Source organism: Schistocerca cancellata, chromosome 5, assembly GCF_023864275.1.
Source record: "Schistocerca cancellata isolate TAMUIC-IGC-003103 chromosome 5, iqSchCanc2.1, whole genome shotgun sequence".
NCBI classification, from domain to species: domain Eukaryota; kingdom Metazoa; phylum Arthropoda; class Insecta; order Orthoptera; family Acrididae; genus Schistocerca; species Schistocerca cancellata.
This window is the reverse complement of record NC_064630.1, coordinates 504,671,340-504,689,707: the sequence shown is the minus strand read 5'-3', so window position 1 is coordinate 504,689,707 and position 18,368 is coordinate 504,671,340. Positions and strand designations below refer to the sequence as shown.

The 18,368-nt window shown below is 44.2% G+C and overlaps 1 protein-coding gene across 1 annotated transcript in view; it reads left to right on the top strand.

Annotated features, from left to right (window-relative positions):
- Positions 1 to 9,231, top strand: part of LOC126188910 (ras-related protein Rab-21) — a 43,686-nt gene extending 34,455 nt beyond the window's left edge. The window contains exon 4 of the mRNA XM_049930607.1: positions 8,627 to 9,231. Within this exon, the coding sequence (XP_049786564.1) occupies positions 8,627 to 8,867 (241 nt within the window). The 3' untranslated portion in view covers positions 8,868 to 9,231. The remainder of the gene's footprint in view (positions 1 to 8,626) is intronic.
- Positions 9,232 to 18,368: the final 9,137 nt, after the last annotated feature.

Sequence of the window (18,368 nt, the reverse complement as noted above, 5' to 3'; positions counted from 1 at the left end):
ACAGAATAGGAATCTATTCTATTTCATGTTGTTGTTCTTCCACTACTGATTTTTCCTTTATTTGATATGAGGGTATGTGATTTCACGACTCATTTACTTCCCTCATTTATGGATAGAAGTGTGAATAGAATTTATTTGCTAACATGATTGTATTTGTGGAGACTGCAGCATTAATCCTCATCCTGCCATCCAGATTCACACGTTTCACAAACTTCACTAAATCTCACAAAGCCAGTGCCAGGGTGCCTTTGAAAAGGCACACCAGTCTTTTTCCAGTCTCTAATTATCCTATCATGGATTGAACATTAAACGATAACCTCATCCCTCCCCCCCCCCTCTACCCTCCCCCCTCTCAACCCTCCACACCCTCAACCCTCCCCCCCCTCAACCCTCCCCCCACGTGATATCTCCCCCACCTGATATCTCCCCCCACCTGATATCTCCCCCCACCTGATATCTCCCCCCACCTGATATCTCCCCCCACCTGATATCTCCCCCCACCTGATATCTCCCCCCACCTGATATCTCCCCCCACCTGATATCTCCCCCCACCTGATATCTCCCCCCACCTGATATCTCCCCCCACCTGATATCTCCCCCCACCTGATATCTCCCCCCACCTGATATCTCCCCCCACCTGATATCTCCCCCCACCTGATATCTCCCCCCACCTGATATCTCCCCCCACCTGATATCTCCCCCCACCTGATATCTCCCCCCACCTGATATCTCCCCCCACCTGATATCTCCCCCCACCTGATATCTCCCCCCACCTGATATCTCCCCCCACCTGATATCTCCCCCCACCTGATATCTCCCCTCCACCTGATATATCTCCCCTCCACCTGATATATCTCCCCTCCACCTGATATATCTCCCCCCCACCTGATATATCTCCCCCCCCACCTGATATATCTCCCCCCCCACCTGATATATCTCCCCCCCCACCTGATATATCTCCCCCCCCACCTGATATATCTCCCCCCCCACCTGATATATCTCCCCCCCACCTGATATATCTCCCCCCACCTGATATATCTCCCCCCCACCTGATATCCTGATATATCTCCCCCCCACCTGATATATCTCCCCCCCACCTGATATATCTCCCCCCCACCTGATATATCTCCCCCCCACCTGATATATCTCCCCCCCCACCTGATATATCTCCCCCCCCACCTGATATATCTCCCCCCCACCTGATATATCTCCCCCCCCACCCGATATCTCCCCCCTGTCTCTCCCCCCTGTCTCTCCCCCCTGTCTCTCCCCCCTGTCTCTCCCCCCTGTCTCTCCCCCCTGTCTCTCCCCCCTGTCTCTCCCCCCTGTCTCTCCCCCCTGTCTCTCCCCCCTGTCTCTCCCCCCTGTCTCTCCCCCCTGTCTCTCCCCCCTGTCTCTCCCCCCTGTCTCTCCCCCCTGTCTCTCCCCCCTGTCTCTCCCCCCTGTCTCTCCCCCCTGTCTCTCCCCCCCTGTCTCCCCCCCCCTGTCTCTCCCCCCCTGTCTCCCCCCCCTGTCTCTCCCCCCCCTGTCTCTCTCCCCCCTGTCTCTCTCCCCCCTGTCTCTCCCCCCCCTGTCTCTCTCCCCCCTGTCTCTCTCCCCCCTGTCTCTCTCCCCCCTGTCTCTCTCCCCCCTGTCTCTCTCCCCCCTGTCTCTCTCCCCCCTGTCTCTCCCCCCCTGTCTCTCCCCCCCTGTCTCTCCCCCCCCTGTCTCTCCCCCCCTGTCTCTCCCCCCCCTGTCTCTCCCCCCCTGTCTCTCCCCCCCTGTCTCTCCCCCCCTGTCTCTCCCCCCCCTGTCTCTCCCCCCCCTGTCTCCCCCCCCTGTCTCTCCCCCCCCTGTCTCTCCCCCCCCTGTCTCTCCCCCCCCTGTCTCTCCACCCCCCCTGTCTCTCCACCCCCCCTGTCTCTCCACCCCCCTGTCTCTCCACCCCCCCTGTCTCTCCACCCCCCTGTCTCTCCACCCCCCCTGTCTCTCCACCCCCCCTGTCTCTCCACCCCCCCTGTCTCTCCACCCCCCCTGTCTCTCCACCCCCCCTGTCTCTCCACCCCCCCTGTCTCTCCACCCCCCCTGTCTCTCCACCCCCCCTGTCTCTCCACCCCCCCTGTCTCTCCACCCCCCCTGTCTCTCCACCCCCCCTGTCTCTCCACCCCCCCTGTCTCTCCACCCCCCCTGTCTCTCCACCCCCCCTGTCTCTCCACCCCCCCTGTCTCTCCACCCCCCCTGTCTCTCCACCCCCCCTGTCTCTCCACCCCCCCTGTCTCTCCACCCCCCCTGTCTCTCCACCCCCCCTGTCTCTCCACCCCCCCTGTCTCTCCACCCCCCCTGTCTCTCCACCCCCCCTGTCTCTCCACCCCCCCTGTCTCTCCACCCCCCCTGTCTCTCCACCCCCCCTGTCTCTCCACCCCCCCTGTCTCTCCACCCCCCCTGTCTCTCCACCCCCCCTGTCTCTCCACCCCCCCCTGTCTCTCCACCCCCCCCTGTCTCTCCACCCCCCCTGTCTCTCCACCCCCCCTGTCTCTCCACCCCCCCTGTCTCTCCACCCCCCCTGTCTCTCCACCCCCCCTGTCTCTCCACCCCCCCTGTCTCTCCACCCCCCCTGTCTCTCCACCCCCCCTGTCTCTCCACCCCCCCTGTCTCTCCACCCCCCCTGTCTCTCCACCCCCCCTGTCTCTCCACCCCCCCTGTCTCTCCACCCCCCCTGTCTCTCCACCCCCCCTGTCTCTCCACCCCCCCTGTCTCTCCACCCCCCCTGTCTCTCCACCCCCCCTGTCTCTCCACCCCCCCTGTCTCTCCACCCCCCCTGTCTCTCCACCCCCCCCTGTCTCTCCACCCCCCCTGTCTCTCCACCCCCCCTGTCTCTCCACCCCCCCTGTCTCTCCACCCCCCCTGTCTCTCCACCCCCCCTGTCTCTCCACCCCCCCTGTCTCTCCACCCCCCCTGTCTCTCCACCCCCCCTGTCTCTCCACCCCCTCTGTCTCTCCACCCCCTCTGTCTCTCCACCCCCCCTGTCTCTCCACCCCCCCTGTCTCTCCACCCCCCCCCTGTCTCTCCACCCCCCCCCCTGTCTCTCCACCCCCCCTGTCTCTCCACCCCCCCCCTGTCTCTCCACCCCCCCCTGTCTCTCCACCCCCCCTCTGTCTCTCCACCCCCCCTCTGTCTCTCCACCCCCCTCTCACCCCCCACTCCCCCCCACTCCCCCTTTCTCTCTCCCCCTTTCTCTCTCCCCCTCTCCTCCCTTTCTCTCTCCCCCTCTCCTCCCTTTCTCTCTCCCCCTCTCCTCCCTTTCTCTCTCCCCCTCTCCTCCCTTTCTCTCTCCCCCTCTCCTCCCTTTCTCTCTCCCCCTCTCTCTCCCCTCCCTCTCCCTCCCTCTCCTGGCCACCACTGAGGAATTCACAGCAGTTGACTAGCATCTTTCATTACACACAGTAAAATGACATTTTATATCTTCTGGTCATAAGAAGAAAGTCTTTGCAGAATTATAAGGTTGTGAGAGATGCTTTGCAGCTTGACTAAGAGCACAGTACGGAACATGCTGAGACACGCAGCCTAATTAAACAGTGGACCAAACGCGCGCACACACACACACACACACACACACACACACACACACACACACACACACACACACACACATACATTTATATTGAAATGCATACAAGTTTAAATTTGACATTGTCTTTCAGTGACATGCATTTAGTGTATAGCATAAAGAACTGATCACTTATCGAAGGCAAAGGTCCCTAGTTCAAGTCTCGGTCTGGCACACAGTTCTTATCTGCCAGGAAGTTTCATATCAGCGGACACTCCGCTGCAGGGTGAAAATCTCATTCTTAATACAAACACAGTTTGAGTGTGATACAGTTTTAAGACATCAGCATTTTAAAAAGAATTGCAAGACAAACTGCTGGCTGCCAATTATGCAGAGTACGATATATACATTATTGCTGTTTTGAATGCATTATACCAAAGGCATGTCGTACTTGTCAGTGTACTTCACTTACGAGGAATCCATATGTCATAGTACAGCATTCTGCATCAAGACAAGTTAAAAAGGACATGACTTTGCTTCATTGCCAGGAAATATTTATACCCTTTTTGCACATTAAGATCTGTTTAATTCAGATGTACAGCACTGTATGAACTTTATGCTGTAATTTATTTTAGGAATATGTGTAATCAGTACAGGAGACTGAATACAAAAAAGTTAATGAACAGATGTTTGTAGCACTGAGAAATTATTGCTTATGATTAGTTCAGAATTTGTTTACCAAATGAATTAAAAATGGATTACAGTACTGGGCAAGACTTCAAATTCATAAGATATTTTAAAAAATGTAGTGTCACAGCTCATAAATATTTGAAGAACAGCATTATTTACCACCAAGAGCTGCAGTAAAATTTCTTTATTGAAAAACCAATTTTGGTTCACAAATCATTATCAAGTTCATAAGATATTTATGCTATCCTACCAGGCCACTGATTTTATGTTGTTTAGTTCGATGTAAATATTTTATGAACCAAATGATGGTCCATGGACTGAAACTGGTTGTCAATAAAGAAATTATACAGCAGCTCTTGGCAGTAAATCTTGAAGTTCTGCATGCAGTATTGTTTCTGTGTCCTTATTCCCAATATTCTGCAGAAAGTATTGCACATTTAGTGATTAGAAAGGTCCAGGACCTTGTCTCGAAAGAATAAGAAAAAAGTAACCCTGCAAATTCTGTGAAGCAAATTAGCCGATGCACTTCAGTTACTATCCTCTCTAGTTGGTTGGACATTCAATGAGAGAAGTAATGGGTAAAAGTGAAGAAAATGATTGTGGAAGAAAAATAAGCTGACAGCTGTTAAAAGTTCTCAGGTATTGGTAGCACATAGTTCTGCAAGAGTCTTCCAACCCAGAGTTCAACCTCCTTGCTGGTGCCTCCATCTGAGAACTCGGTTGCACACTTGCCAGTCCAAATGTTGGATTGGAAGATTCTGGGAAAAATATTGTGGTGGCAGTAATCAACTTTTAACATCGTTGATAACAGCTGTTAAAGCATATATATTCTTAAGCTGACTGCCCATAGTTCTAATGCTTTTGCTTTACTTTTGTTTTTACTTTTTGTTTTTACTCATATTCATCTTTCAGTGACTTAATGCATCTAGTAGCACCTATACAGTTTAGTAAACTTTTTATCAACTAGCCAATAACAAGCAGAAAAGGAGTGGAAGTACAATATTTGGACTAGTAAGACGGGTTTTAGAAAGTTGGTATGGATGTTCAAATTGTTTTGTATTTGTGTATGATCACATTTCTCACCTATTTTGTGATGCAGAAAAAGTGAAAGCACTTAATTTAATGAGTACCAGGTTGATGTAATTTTTAAAGAGTATGAAACTTGTAAGTCATATTGTACAATTTATGTGTAACAGTTACTTTAATTATGTGTTAATGTTAAGGAATTTTGTGGAGGAACAATAGTGATAAAAGAAATTTTATTTATGAGCTTCCCATGAAATAAATTATTATTCGATTTATAATACTGAAATTAAGATAATGCTAACAAAATATTACATTGCATTAACAAAAATGACTGATATTGTGGTTTCTATAAAGAATACAGAGAAACAGAAAACAAATATTTTAACTATGTAAGCCATTGTGGGAATCAGATGTCAGATAAGAAAATTTTAGTTTAAATATTGTAGGAAAGTTCTGGTAAAATTGAAATACTTTTGGATTAAAGGAGATCACATGCGAAGAAGCAAAAATGTTGAGTCATTGGTAGGCATACACAAAAGGAAAGAAAACTTGATAGGTTTCAGAGTAATCCTTTTTTGAGCTAGAGTATAATACTCGTGGAACAGAACACGTACATGCCCATGCCCTTACACGGTGTCATCTGGACGAACAGCGTCAGTGGTGCATTTCAGCAGATGGACTAGGTCTTTATGTTGGTATGACTACCAACCAGCTGTCTACCAAAATAAATGACCACTGCCAAACTGTTGCCAAGAACAAATTTGACCACATGGTGGCACAACATGTAGCTGAGCACAACATGCTCAATTGCAGTAGCTGTTTCACAACATGGGCCATCAGGATCCTTCCCTCCACCACCAGCTTCTCTGAACTACACAGATGGAAGTCAAGTCGTACAATACATCCTTTGCTCTCATAATCGCCATGGCCACATTCTCTGGTAACTAGCTGTCCCTGCACCCTCCGCCGTATAGTTTCCTCATCCTCTGCCCCATCAGCCACTCCCAATTCATGCCCCATGTGACATTCAGTGTTTCCCACTCTCTGGCTCTGACAACCACGCATCATATGCCTAATTCTTGTACCTGCCACTCCTCCCTCCTGCATTCCCTGCTGGCATACCAGTTGCCTCCCTCCGAGCCACTAACAGCTAATCCTAAATCACTCTTCCTACCTCCCACCTCACCCTCCACTCACCTTACCGGACACTATCTCAACCACAACCTAGTTCACCTGCCAAAATGCAGAACTGGCACTGCTTGTCCAGCCTGCACCATGTAGGGGCACAGGTGTGTGCGTGTGCGCGTGCGCGCGGGCGTGGGCGTGGGCGTGTTGTTCAAAGGAGGAGTGCTCCAAAAGCTAGCAATTAGAAAATTCTAGTTTCGTATTCATGTTTAGCTAAGCCTCACAGCATTTATTGGGAAACTTGAAAATGTGGGCTTCCTTCCAATTTTTATCATAAGTGACGTTATTGTCAAGAAATGAGTTTCTCCTTCTCCATGATGCTGTTACCTCACATTTTGTTGCAGTTTGCTTTTATCTTGCTTAAGCACTTATGCTGTGGAGAACTTGTGGACAGCAGTGTAGCTAGGTAGTTTGGCAACCAGTGTGCATTTTTAACTTGTCTCAATCCCACTCCATCCCTCCCAACTCCAAAAAAAACACACTTTTTTGGGGAAGCAATTTTTGATACAAACAGTTAAATAAGTAAAATATAATGTTAACCATTTCATACACAGTTTTTATGTTTTGAAACAAGTGATGTGTTTTTTATAAATAAAACAATTTGATTGTTAATGGAGCAGTAAAATAATGAAAGATCTTTTTATTGATAGGTGATTCCAACATATGGCTTTAATATTTTTTCTTCTAATATTTTTTGCTGAAAATATTGAAATTGTCATCAAAATAGATAACTTTAGGTACATTATAGTTGATTGTCAAACTAATTGTGGTTGATTCACATGATATCTTTTTGTACACTGTTGTGGAAAACTTAAGGAAGAAAGTAACTTCTGCATGATGTCACTGACAAGTACTGTAATTGAATGGAACTTGGACCATTCACAGAAGGTAACTGAAGGAAATACATGAGATAAACAGAAATGGAATGTTTATTCAGAGACAGTTATTACACATGTCACCCAATTCATCATGGTCCACTGGACTTTACAAAAGCAGGACATGGTTCTTAATAGGATGTGTGTTCACCATGGACAGCAGTGCATTCTCTGCAGTGTGCTCCCATGCTAGCCAAAAGGTTAGTAAACAGCCCTTTCGGTAGGGCATTCCATTGCCTCACCAGCTCGTTGACATCTGATGGACAGTCATTGGTGGATGTGGACATGTTACTATGTGTCTCCCCACAGTGTCACAATAATGTTGATATGTGAGTGTACAAAGATTTGAAGGTCAGTCAGTGCATGCAGCACTATTAACTCCTCGCACCATAACCCCGAGCACCAAAACTTAACATGTTTGACAGTGCTTCTGGGTGCATTACATGTTCCCATCTGTCACTTTATAAGTGTGTGTTCAGTGTGGCCCCACAAAATAATAACAGCACAAAAATCTGCACAGCACAGTCAAATCATAAAAACAGTTTAGTGATGTGAGAACAGTTGTTATTTTCACATTATTCTAGCAGTAAAATGTGTTTCTGCACACAAATGGGCCAGGCCCAGTCAATAAGCTCTCTAGTTGTTTGCCCATTCCCATAAATGTCAAGAATGAAGCAATGTAAGATAATTTTTTTTTTACAATTTGTGCCACAGAATGCAGTAAGTTTTGTCATTCTCTCAGATCTAGTACCCCTTGTGGACCACTCTTGTTGATTGTTGACAGTAAGAACCAATATACAAGTCAGTTAACATGAGAAGTCAAAAGAGCAAAGCATTTTCTGTATTCTAAAGAGGTTTTTTTTTCCTCTCTTTAAGTTACAGATAGATTTCTGCTACTGTCCAGTTCTGAGTATATAAGACTGTTTATGCTATGTACTTCAGTCAGTATGAAATTTTTATATTTACACCCTTTTACAATGTACAGTACTTAAACTTGTATAATTGTGACTGGAGGGGTACAGTCACAGTCCTGTGTGTGCATATATATTTTGTCATTAAACTGAAATACAAGGGGGTTGTATCATGGTGGTAAGTCCTTGTGTAACAGGATGAGACTTATTAGATGAGAAGAAACAAGTGAAATGCATATATTTTTAACTGCAGAAGCTGTAAAATGACATTCAGTGCCATTCTTGGTTGAAAAGAACTTGTTTTATTGACATTTGCTCATGAGAAAAATGCACAGTTTTGTAAAGGCCACTGCACCTTTTGCTAATCTATTTTGAAGTGTGAATCATGATGATGATTGCCTAACTGATTTCAGGTATGCACAGTCAGTTGGAGCAAAACATTTCAGTACATCAGCAAAACTGAATCGAGGAATCGAAGAAATGTTTTTGGACTTAAGTCAGCGAATGATGGAACGTGCTAATGAACAGGACATACAGAAAGCAGGCTCATTGGGACGTTCTGGCAGTGTGCGCCGAAATGTGGTTGTTGTGGATGATGAAGAAGTGGAGCAGACTAAGTCAGGCTGTTGTGGTGGAAGTACTGCAGTTTCTTAGGTTGTCTAATGTGCTCATTTACATGATACATGCCGTAAATGCATTTGATTGTGTAACTGTTTGTTCCTGTATAACATGTATGAGTGTAAAGTTCCACGACTGGAAGTGGAACAGTTGCTTGGATGTAAAATGTAAAAATTGTTAATCTACACTGGACAAGTCGCCTTATCTTTATGAAAGGGCTGATAAAGATGTACACACATTTGTGCTTAGTACAAGGCAACACTTCCTTGTACACATTGTATATCACTTATATGTATGAAGTGTAAATCATAATTTCTTTCAAATTTTAGTCCCTTGTGTTAACTACTGTTGTCATTGAATTCAGATTTGTCTCAAGATTAAACAAGATTATTATATTTAATATGATCTCTAGTACCAAACTATTCTGCAACTGATAACTATACTCAAAAAATTTTATTGAAGGCAGTCTATTTGTGTGTGTGTGTGTGTGTGTGTGTGTGTTTCTATGTAAACATATTCATTTTTCAGCCCACATCTATGAAATAATGTGTATAACAGTTAACATACATAAGAGTGTGGAAAAGGTATGTGATCCTTTCTTGCCCTAATAGTGATCAGTGTAACAACTATAGTGTACTATGACAGACATGAATCTTTTGAAATTTATTTATTAACTTCCACATTGTGAAAAATGCCTAAAAATTAAAAGTTAAGAGAAGGTATAAGCATAGTTGAGAAACAGATGACGAGTAAAAGAACTGTAGAAACAAGTGGTAAGCATCGCAAAAGCTGTATACAGGTGATCTGTGAAGGAAAGGAAGATCTTAAAGGTAAAAATACAGATGAATTGGCAAGAGTAATGTAAGTGCTGCAGACAAGGAATTTTACTGAGTAATTTGAAGCAAATTCTAATAACATAAGCAGAGAAATGCTACCATTATGGTATTCTCCAACAAAGGGGAAAAAAGCATCAGAAGATTCCAGACAGCACTGATTATGCTGCTGGAGATGTAAGATTACATTTCACATCCTGAATTGATACATTACAGTCTATCCTTTTTGTGTGGTGCTCCCTGTTTTCAAATTCAGGAGCATACACACACTTTTTTATGCTAATGTAATGATTTCATTAGTGAAAACATGAGTGACGTTTTAAGGAAAAAGTAAGTTCCCCTTCTCATTATTAACATATGCAGCATGTATGTCAAAAGGGAAAAACACGGATGGGGCTTAGATCTGTGAAATGAGAACAGCATGGTAATACTTGAAAGACAATGACAAACTGGCATGAGAGAAGTAATGAATGCAAAGACCTGGTGAAATAAAATAAAATAATGTAATTTGTAGAGTCGAAGGTACAAGCAGCCAGAAGAAAGAAATTATCGGGAGGAATGGTATAGGAAGAGAAGAGAGGCTGCAGTTTACAAGTGCAAGAAAATGTGGTTAATGGTGTAGGACTGACTATTTCTGGCATGGCCTCTGTTGTTGAAAAACTTGAATTCTATAGAGTGTGACATACAGACACTGTATCACAAAGTTGAGAGCCAATGCTCACATCAATGTGGTGCGCAATTTTTCCATGATTGTGTGTGAGTTTAGAGAGTGCGTGCATTTGTAAATATATTCTGTATTTGCAGAAAGTTTTAGTTGCTGCTCATTATCCTGCCAACAGGCCTTAACTAACCTTTATAGTAACTGACTACTGATTACTGTTCTCTTGAATTCAAATTCCTTGTTTAATGCCGATTTTGCATTTTACACTGAAACATAAGTTGCGATGTTTCCCCAATTTATGTGACAGATATCTGTCAAAAACAGTTATTGTCACTACTTTCTCTCATATTCCTTTGTCAGTTATGTGCTTTGAAGAGAGAGAAATTGTTTGTATTTAAAATGAGAAAAAAGAATTTAACTCTCATAATGGGTCCAATGAAGTACATATGTTATCAGTCAAAGAACAGATTGTGTGCATGTGCTCTGATGGAGACTTCTTAATTTTGAATTAATTATTAATGACTGAAAAATGTCGTTCAATACATGAAGGGTTAGTACTAAATTGCACATAACTTAGTACAAAAACCTTTTTAATGTATTCCACCTAAACAGTATGAGGCATTTCTTAGTCAAATACTGAAAGTGGCTTTGGAGGCAATATAATATCAAAACTCTCTTCCATGTTATGAAATAAAACATGATAATGTGAAGTATCACGAACAGTAAAACAGAGAAAGCCATTTGGATAGTAATTAAATGATTCAAGTAGTGTTATTTGTGAGAATTGTTACTTATTTTCTTAAATTATGTTAACTGATTAATTGGTAGTTAATGGCGAACCTGTACTACCCCCAGACACTAGATAAATGCCCTGCTATAATTTTATGATCAGTTTTCATGCAAAAGTATCTAAACATGAATTGGTCTCCTTGGCATTATCAGGGTTGGTTTACCTATTATTACTGTTTTATATATCTGTTATTGATGAGAGAATTTTTTTCTTAAATAAAAATAAACACTATCATCTTCAAATACTCGCTGCAGAACACTAGGCCGTACAACAGTGAGAGAATGTCAACAAAGACAGCTTGTTGTTATCAGGAAAAGACATTTATTGTTAGACTTGCAAAAATGTTTTCCAGAGACACTCAGCATTATTGCATAGGTGCACAAATCCCATTATAGTTTCATGAATGTAGGAAACTTTTTACATAGTATTTACCGTATTTTTATTTTATGTTTGCTTAAGTGCTCAGAAATAAAATGTGCCATATAGCAAAGTACAACCTTTAATTTGTGCTTTGAATGCCTCGGCTATTAAAAATAAATCCAAAGTGTTTGATTATAAATTTTACTGTGACATTAATCAAAAAAATTATGACTTCAACCAGAGGGTGCACAAAATTTGATTTAACAATTTGCCTTCATCAGTGGTCTATCTCTTTACTGAAGAATCCCACCAGTTATACAAAAGATGGACAAGTATTTGAAATGTATTGTTTTGCAAAAAGCTATTCCTTTCCTGGAATGAGAAATCTGGGTATTGAAGGGCTCAGTTTAAATCAAGAAGTCAGTCGTTCCCAGTTTCCTTTTGTCTAATATCTGAATAGTTGATTTTCCCACTACGGCTCCATTACATTTAATGTATGAGAAATTTGAATGTCAACTCTGCTCCATTCTGTAATTTCTGTTTTTGATAATCCTTTATCCATGAACAAGAAACTGCAAATTCGAGAGTTTACTTTCTCATCAACACTCTGAAATCCACTTTGAAATGCATGAGAACACCATACCAACTGTTGGTGCTACATGTTACAATTTCCTCTCGTTCCATTCACATATGGAGTCTGGGAAGAATAACTGTATAAATACTGACATCTTGGGTTGTCGGGTGTTCTGCCGGATATCAGCGTCGTACTTGCACGATATTTCGGTCACATAGCTCGAGACCTTCATCAGGTGCGACCTGAGACTGCTCCTCGAGTGGACCTGGTCCAGTATTTATGCCTATGGCCTTCCCCCTCCACCAACGGCTGCAGGCGCTTCCTCTGTGGTCCGCGCCCATTCCCTGCGACCTGCTGGAGCGTTGCTGCTCCGTTTTCCGTCCGCTGCCGTTTTAGGTGTTCCCTCTGCGGTCCGCGCCCACTAAACCCGCTCCTGGGGGTTTCATCTACGGTCTGGGGTACCAAGCGTTCCCCCTGCGGTCCGCGCCCGCTGACCACGACCTGTTGGAGCGTTGCCACGCCGTTTTTCTGTTTGTGTGTTGTAATTAATCTAATCTTGCTTTCACAGTCTCTATTGGAGTGTGGAGGGTTATAGTATATTCCTAGATTCCTCACTTAAATCTGGTTCTTCAAATCTTGTAAGTAGACCAGAGGAAAGTTGACATCTGTCTTGGTGTCTGCCAGTTCAGGTTTTCTTTTACAGAATTTCTGGACGTGCTCCCAGGCATCAGACAAACATGTGACCATTTGTGTTGTTCTTCTACCTTGAATATCATCAATCAGTCTTATATGATACAGGTCCCACACACTGGAACAATATTTTGTGATGGATTAGCAATCTCTTTTGTTGACTGATTGATTCATTGGTAGGATAACAGGAAAAATGAATGAATAATCTGCCTCCTGCTTTACCTATGGCAGCCTAAGTGATCATTCCATTTAATATTCTCACAAATTCCTGCACCCATGTATTTGTACAAATTGACTAATTCCAGTTGTGACCCGTTGCTATTGTAGTCATAGGTTGCTATGTTTTTGCATTTTGTGGTGTCCACAAATTTACATTTCTGAATAGATGAAGCAAGTTGTCACTCTTTGTACCATGTGGGAAGATCCGTACAAATGTTTGTGCAGCTTTTCTCATCTGGTAATTCATTACATCATCTGAAAAAGCCAGAGGTTACTATTATCATCATCATCATCATCATCATCATCTACCAGATCAGTAAAATAAAACATGAACGGCAAAGATCTGAACAAACTTTTTTGGGGCCGCCTAGTCACAAACTTTGTTCAATACTCTATATGATCATACTTTAGATTAGTAGTGTAGATATGGTATTGAGACAATACTGGAACTCAATAAAAACTGTATCTGTCTAATTGCTTTGATTGACATGGTTTCAGAAAGTGCAGATAGGGTTTCATATGACCCTCGTTTTTTGGGCTTGTACATTGTTGACATGGAGAAAGTTATTCTATTCAAAATACTTCATTTATGCTACTGAAGGTATCTTTGTGCATTACTTCTTTTCTCATAGGCAGGTATAGGGTGTGCTTTCTTCCAACTTTATGACACAGGTTTTTGTTTGAGGGACCTACAGTGTGTTGTATTTAAAAAAGGTGCCAGTTCAGCTGCAAGTTCTATATAGTATTTGATAAGGGTTATGTTCAGGCTCTGGAGCATTAGTCAGTTAATTAGTTACATGTTCCATAAATCATTTGAATGGTTCTCTTATCAAAATGATGTGGAACAAATCAGTTTTCAGGATATTTATAGATGATTAGTGTTAACATTAATGAACACATTCATTTTTGTTGCTCCTATTTGTGCAATGAAACTTAGTTACATATATATGCTACCAGCTTTAAATAGAAAGTCTTCCATGGAATAGGAGTAGTTATTCAGGAGAAATGACTTAAGATTAGACTTAAAATTTGCCTTTCTGCTTGTGACCCATGTTACTGGGCAAATCATCAAAGAATTTTGTTGCTGCATATTGAACTCCTTTTGAGTCACTGACAGCATTAATAATGGTCTCACATTGATATCAGTTAATAAAATCTTCCCAGGTTTCTGCTAACCATTACATTGGATATGGCCCTAGTTAAACCAAGTCACTTTTGTCATTACACCAATGACACTTGTATCTTCTGACCCCATGGACTGTGAGAATTCTAAGAACACCTGAGCAACATTCACGATCTCATTAGGTGTGTTATGGAAATAGAAATGATGGATTACCCTACCTTGACTTCTTCGTTCACTGGAAAACCAATGGGAACCCCAGCCACAGTGTCTACAGGGAACCTACACATGTATCAGTATCTCTACGCTCTTGGCCACAGTCATCCACTACAAAAATGTTGCACTTTGAACACCTTTATTCATCATGCTAAAGTAATCTTAGATGCTGAAAACCTGCCACAAGAACTAAGCCACCAATGAAATTCTTCCGGGAAAATGACTACAATCACGGCAAGGTATCACAGGCTATTTCTGGTAAGATGCACAACAAACTGCCATTGAAGAAGACAGCAAGAAACTTGCATTTTTCCCTTGCTGTGGCCCGGTCTTGGGAAAGATTAGCTAGCTCCTGAAGAGAGAGAACATTTCAACAGTGTTCAGGCCTTCAGCAAGTTCTCGGTTCTTTCATGATAATGGGCATGGCGCACACACACAGGGCCTCGAGATATTGCAACCCATTCTTCCTTCCCTGACTGCATTTCATTCACTGTGCACCACCCTCCCCATCCTCGCTCCTTCCCCGCTGCCCTCTCCTTCCCCTCTCCTTCCCCTCTTTTGGTGTTCTGATTTATGTTGGCCTGACTAGCCACCTTGTTCCCTGTATTTGCTTGCAATTTTGTTCCTCTTGGCTGTTCTTGCATCCTTTTTGGCATTTTGCTCCCCACTTGGGGTTTGACCTCCACTTCTAAATTTTCTGTTTTTAGCCATTTGGGGAAAAATTCCCTCCCTAGCATCTACAGCATGGACATTCCTGTCCTCCCCTTTCTCCCCCTCATTCTTCCCCACTGTAACCATGTAGGTCACGAGCACATGTAGCCAGTCAGAGTGGTGGGCCTGTTATATACCCATCTGGCAGTGTGTCCCTTGACAACACAGGCATCACACTACTGATACCTGAGCTGTTACCTCCCCATGTATGCCAAGGAGTGCAAAGAGTGGTTACTTGTCATTCCAAAGCATCGGAACTCCCAGCAATGGCCACTGTGCCAGGCAGCCCTTGCTATTGTTGATTGGTGCCAGTGGGGAGAGCCCCTGATCGGAGTGGGCAATATAAGTGCAGATGCTTGGTGCATGAAGCATCTAGATGCAAAAATCTGGCTGTTCTCAAAATGCCATCTCTCAAAGTGGTAAATGTTCATTGAATGCTGCTTCGTATGAACCTGCAGCCTTTCTTTCCCTGGCTACACATATGGCGGAGGGCCACACTCGCCGTCTTGGGATTAAACACTTTCCCCACTACCTGGTCTGTGCTAGAACGAAGGGGAACACATTCTCTGCCACAAAGCCATTGTTTTTTGTGGAGACTATCAAAGATAAGTTTGGCAAAGTGGAGTCTCTCAGTAAAATGCAGTTGGGCTCCTTGTTGATCAGGTCCAGGGAGTGATTTTTCATCGGGAACTCATCCTGGAAGCTGATGCGGAAGTAATGGGTTCTGGAGCGACAAGGCATTCACTTGTTTGATGTATGCAGAAGGATCATCAACCACACTGATACCAGTGCCTTTATTCTGGCTTTTGAGGGGATAACTTTCCAGAGGTGGTCAAGGTCATGTGTTACCATTGTGACGTGAAGCCATACGTCCCGCCACCCATGAGGTGCTTTGGGTGCTTGCGTTTTGAGCATATGTCTCCCCACTGTACAGCAGACCCTCTGTGTGGTGACTGTGGACAACCACACCTGTCTTGACCGCCACTCTCCAAGCTCACCAGATTGCCCACCTTACAGGAGAGAAAAGAAAATCCATGAGTAAAAGTCCTTGGATTGCCTATCTTATGCTGAGGCTTGCCAAAAATGACAGACTCCATCCAGCGTCACTTTCTTCAACTTTTGCTTATGTTACATCCTTTCCCCAGACACACCCCCACTCCCCTCCCCATCCCCTGCAGTTCCCGCACACTCCCCTCAGGGGGCCACTCTTCATCCCTGGTTCCCCTGGAGGTGCCATCTCTCTCCCCTCGCAACCTGAGTCTGACATCTTACTTATGGATGTCACCTCATCCTTGTCAGTGATGACCACTGATGGTGTGACATGACCTCCCTTCGGCTTCTTTATGTCTAACCTCGACTCTCGGCATTTGCTAAGCCTGTGGAATTGCAATTGATATTGTCGTCACCTACCGGAAATGCAACACCTAGTTACCTCTTATTCTGCATTCTGTCTTGATCTTCAAGAAACATACTTTCATGATGACCACTCTCCCATGTTTCGTGGTTATTGGGCATTGTGTCTGAACCATGCTGGCCCTGGTATAGCATGTGGAGGAGCCGGCACTTTGGTTCACACCTACGTCATTAGTGACTGAACCCTCTTCATACCAACCTGGAAGCAATAGTGGTATAAATGCGAACAATCTTAGCCATCACCATTTGCAATGTCTACCTCCCTACAGGTAGGCCACATCCTTATGTTGAACAGCTTAGCTTAAACAGCAGCTCCCACCCCCCCACATCTCCTCCTTGGAAACTCCAGTGCGCACCAACCCCCCTGGTGGAATGCCACTTTGATGGGTAGGAGTCTCCTAATTGACCAAATTATTACAGACTTTGATTTGTGTCTGCTCAATGATGGTTCTTCTACCCTCATCAGTACCACTCATGGCCCCTTTTCGGCTATCGATCTCATGATGTCCTCACCTACTCTCGTGGTTCCCGTACGGTGGTCACCCCATGATGATCTTTGGACAGTGACTACTTTCTGGCGAGTCTATGATTACCCTGCAGCCACCAGGCAGATTGTTCCCCATGCTGGCCATTCCGCAGAGCCAATTGGCGTCTCCTGTGCACTTTAGCATCTATCTCTCAGATTGCATTGATGGGGTCATGCAGGACATCTCTGATACTATCCTTCATGCCACTGGCACTGCTATAACCCTTTCCACAGGTCCCCCTCATCATCGATCAGGACCATGATGGACAATGGACTTTGCAGTCACTATTCCGGACCTGATGGGCACTGCAACGATTTAAATGACATTCTCCACAGATCCACCTTATTCCTTTTAAATATATCAGTACTAAGGCCCACTACCTTATTAAACAGAGAAAAAAGGAATGATGGGGCACTGTGTTCCGTCCCTGAGGATGTATGTCTCTTCATTGCAGGTTTGGTCCAAGCTTCATAATCTTCTGGGCCGCCAACGACAATCACCTGTGCAGTGTCTTACAGGACTGATCCATCGGTCCTTGCTGAACACCTCGTGACACACTTTTCAACAGCATCGGCATCTTCTTCCTATCCTGCTACCTTTATAACCAACAGAAATGAGTTGAAGAAACCCCCTCTGTTTCAACCTAAACTAAGCTGAAGAATATAAGTAACCCTTCACTGAATGGAAATTCATGCAGGTTCTTACCACCTCACATGACAGCCCCAGCCTCGGATTCCATCCACAACCAGATGATCCAAAAGTTAAACAGTTGGACAATATCCAGAGGCAACATGTACTCAGGGCCTTCAAGTGCATTTGGCTCACAGATGCCTCCCCTTACTATAGGAAGACAGCATAGTTATCACTGTCCATAAGTAGCATAACTGACATTCCTCTTCTGTCAAGTTTGAATAAAGCTCCTCCAGGATTCCCAAATACATGTCACTTTTCATTGTTGTCTCAAAGAATATCGGCCTCATAACACATGTGGCAGAAATGGCTTACCAATCTTCTCGTCATGCAAACGTACCTTGTGGATCGTGTGTGGATTTTCTGTTTACGAGTACCGGTTGTTTTGGGTATTTATGTACCCAGGCAGGTGGAACCATGCCTCATAACTCACAATGAGCCTTAGTGGGCCCAAGACTCCACTAGCAACATTCTCAACAGCCATGAACAGAAAAGCACAGTCCTCTGCAGGTCAGGCTCCTTCAGTTATTGCACAACACTTATCCGATACGGTTTAACTTCACAAACACAGCTTCAACGTCCGTCTCTCTCTCTCTCTCTCTCTCACCTGTTGACTCAAGTTTTGTCATTATCTCCTGGCACCTCGCTCTTTAATTTAGGTGTGCAACAGGTGATAGTCTGTTCCTGGGAGCATCTTGAACTGATCCTGTGTGCCACCATTTTTCAATCAATT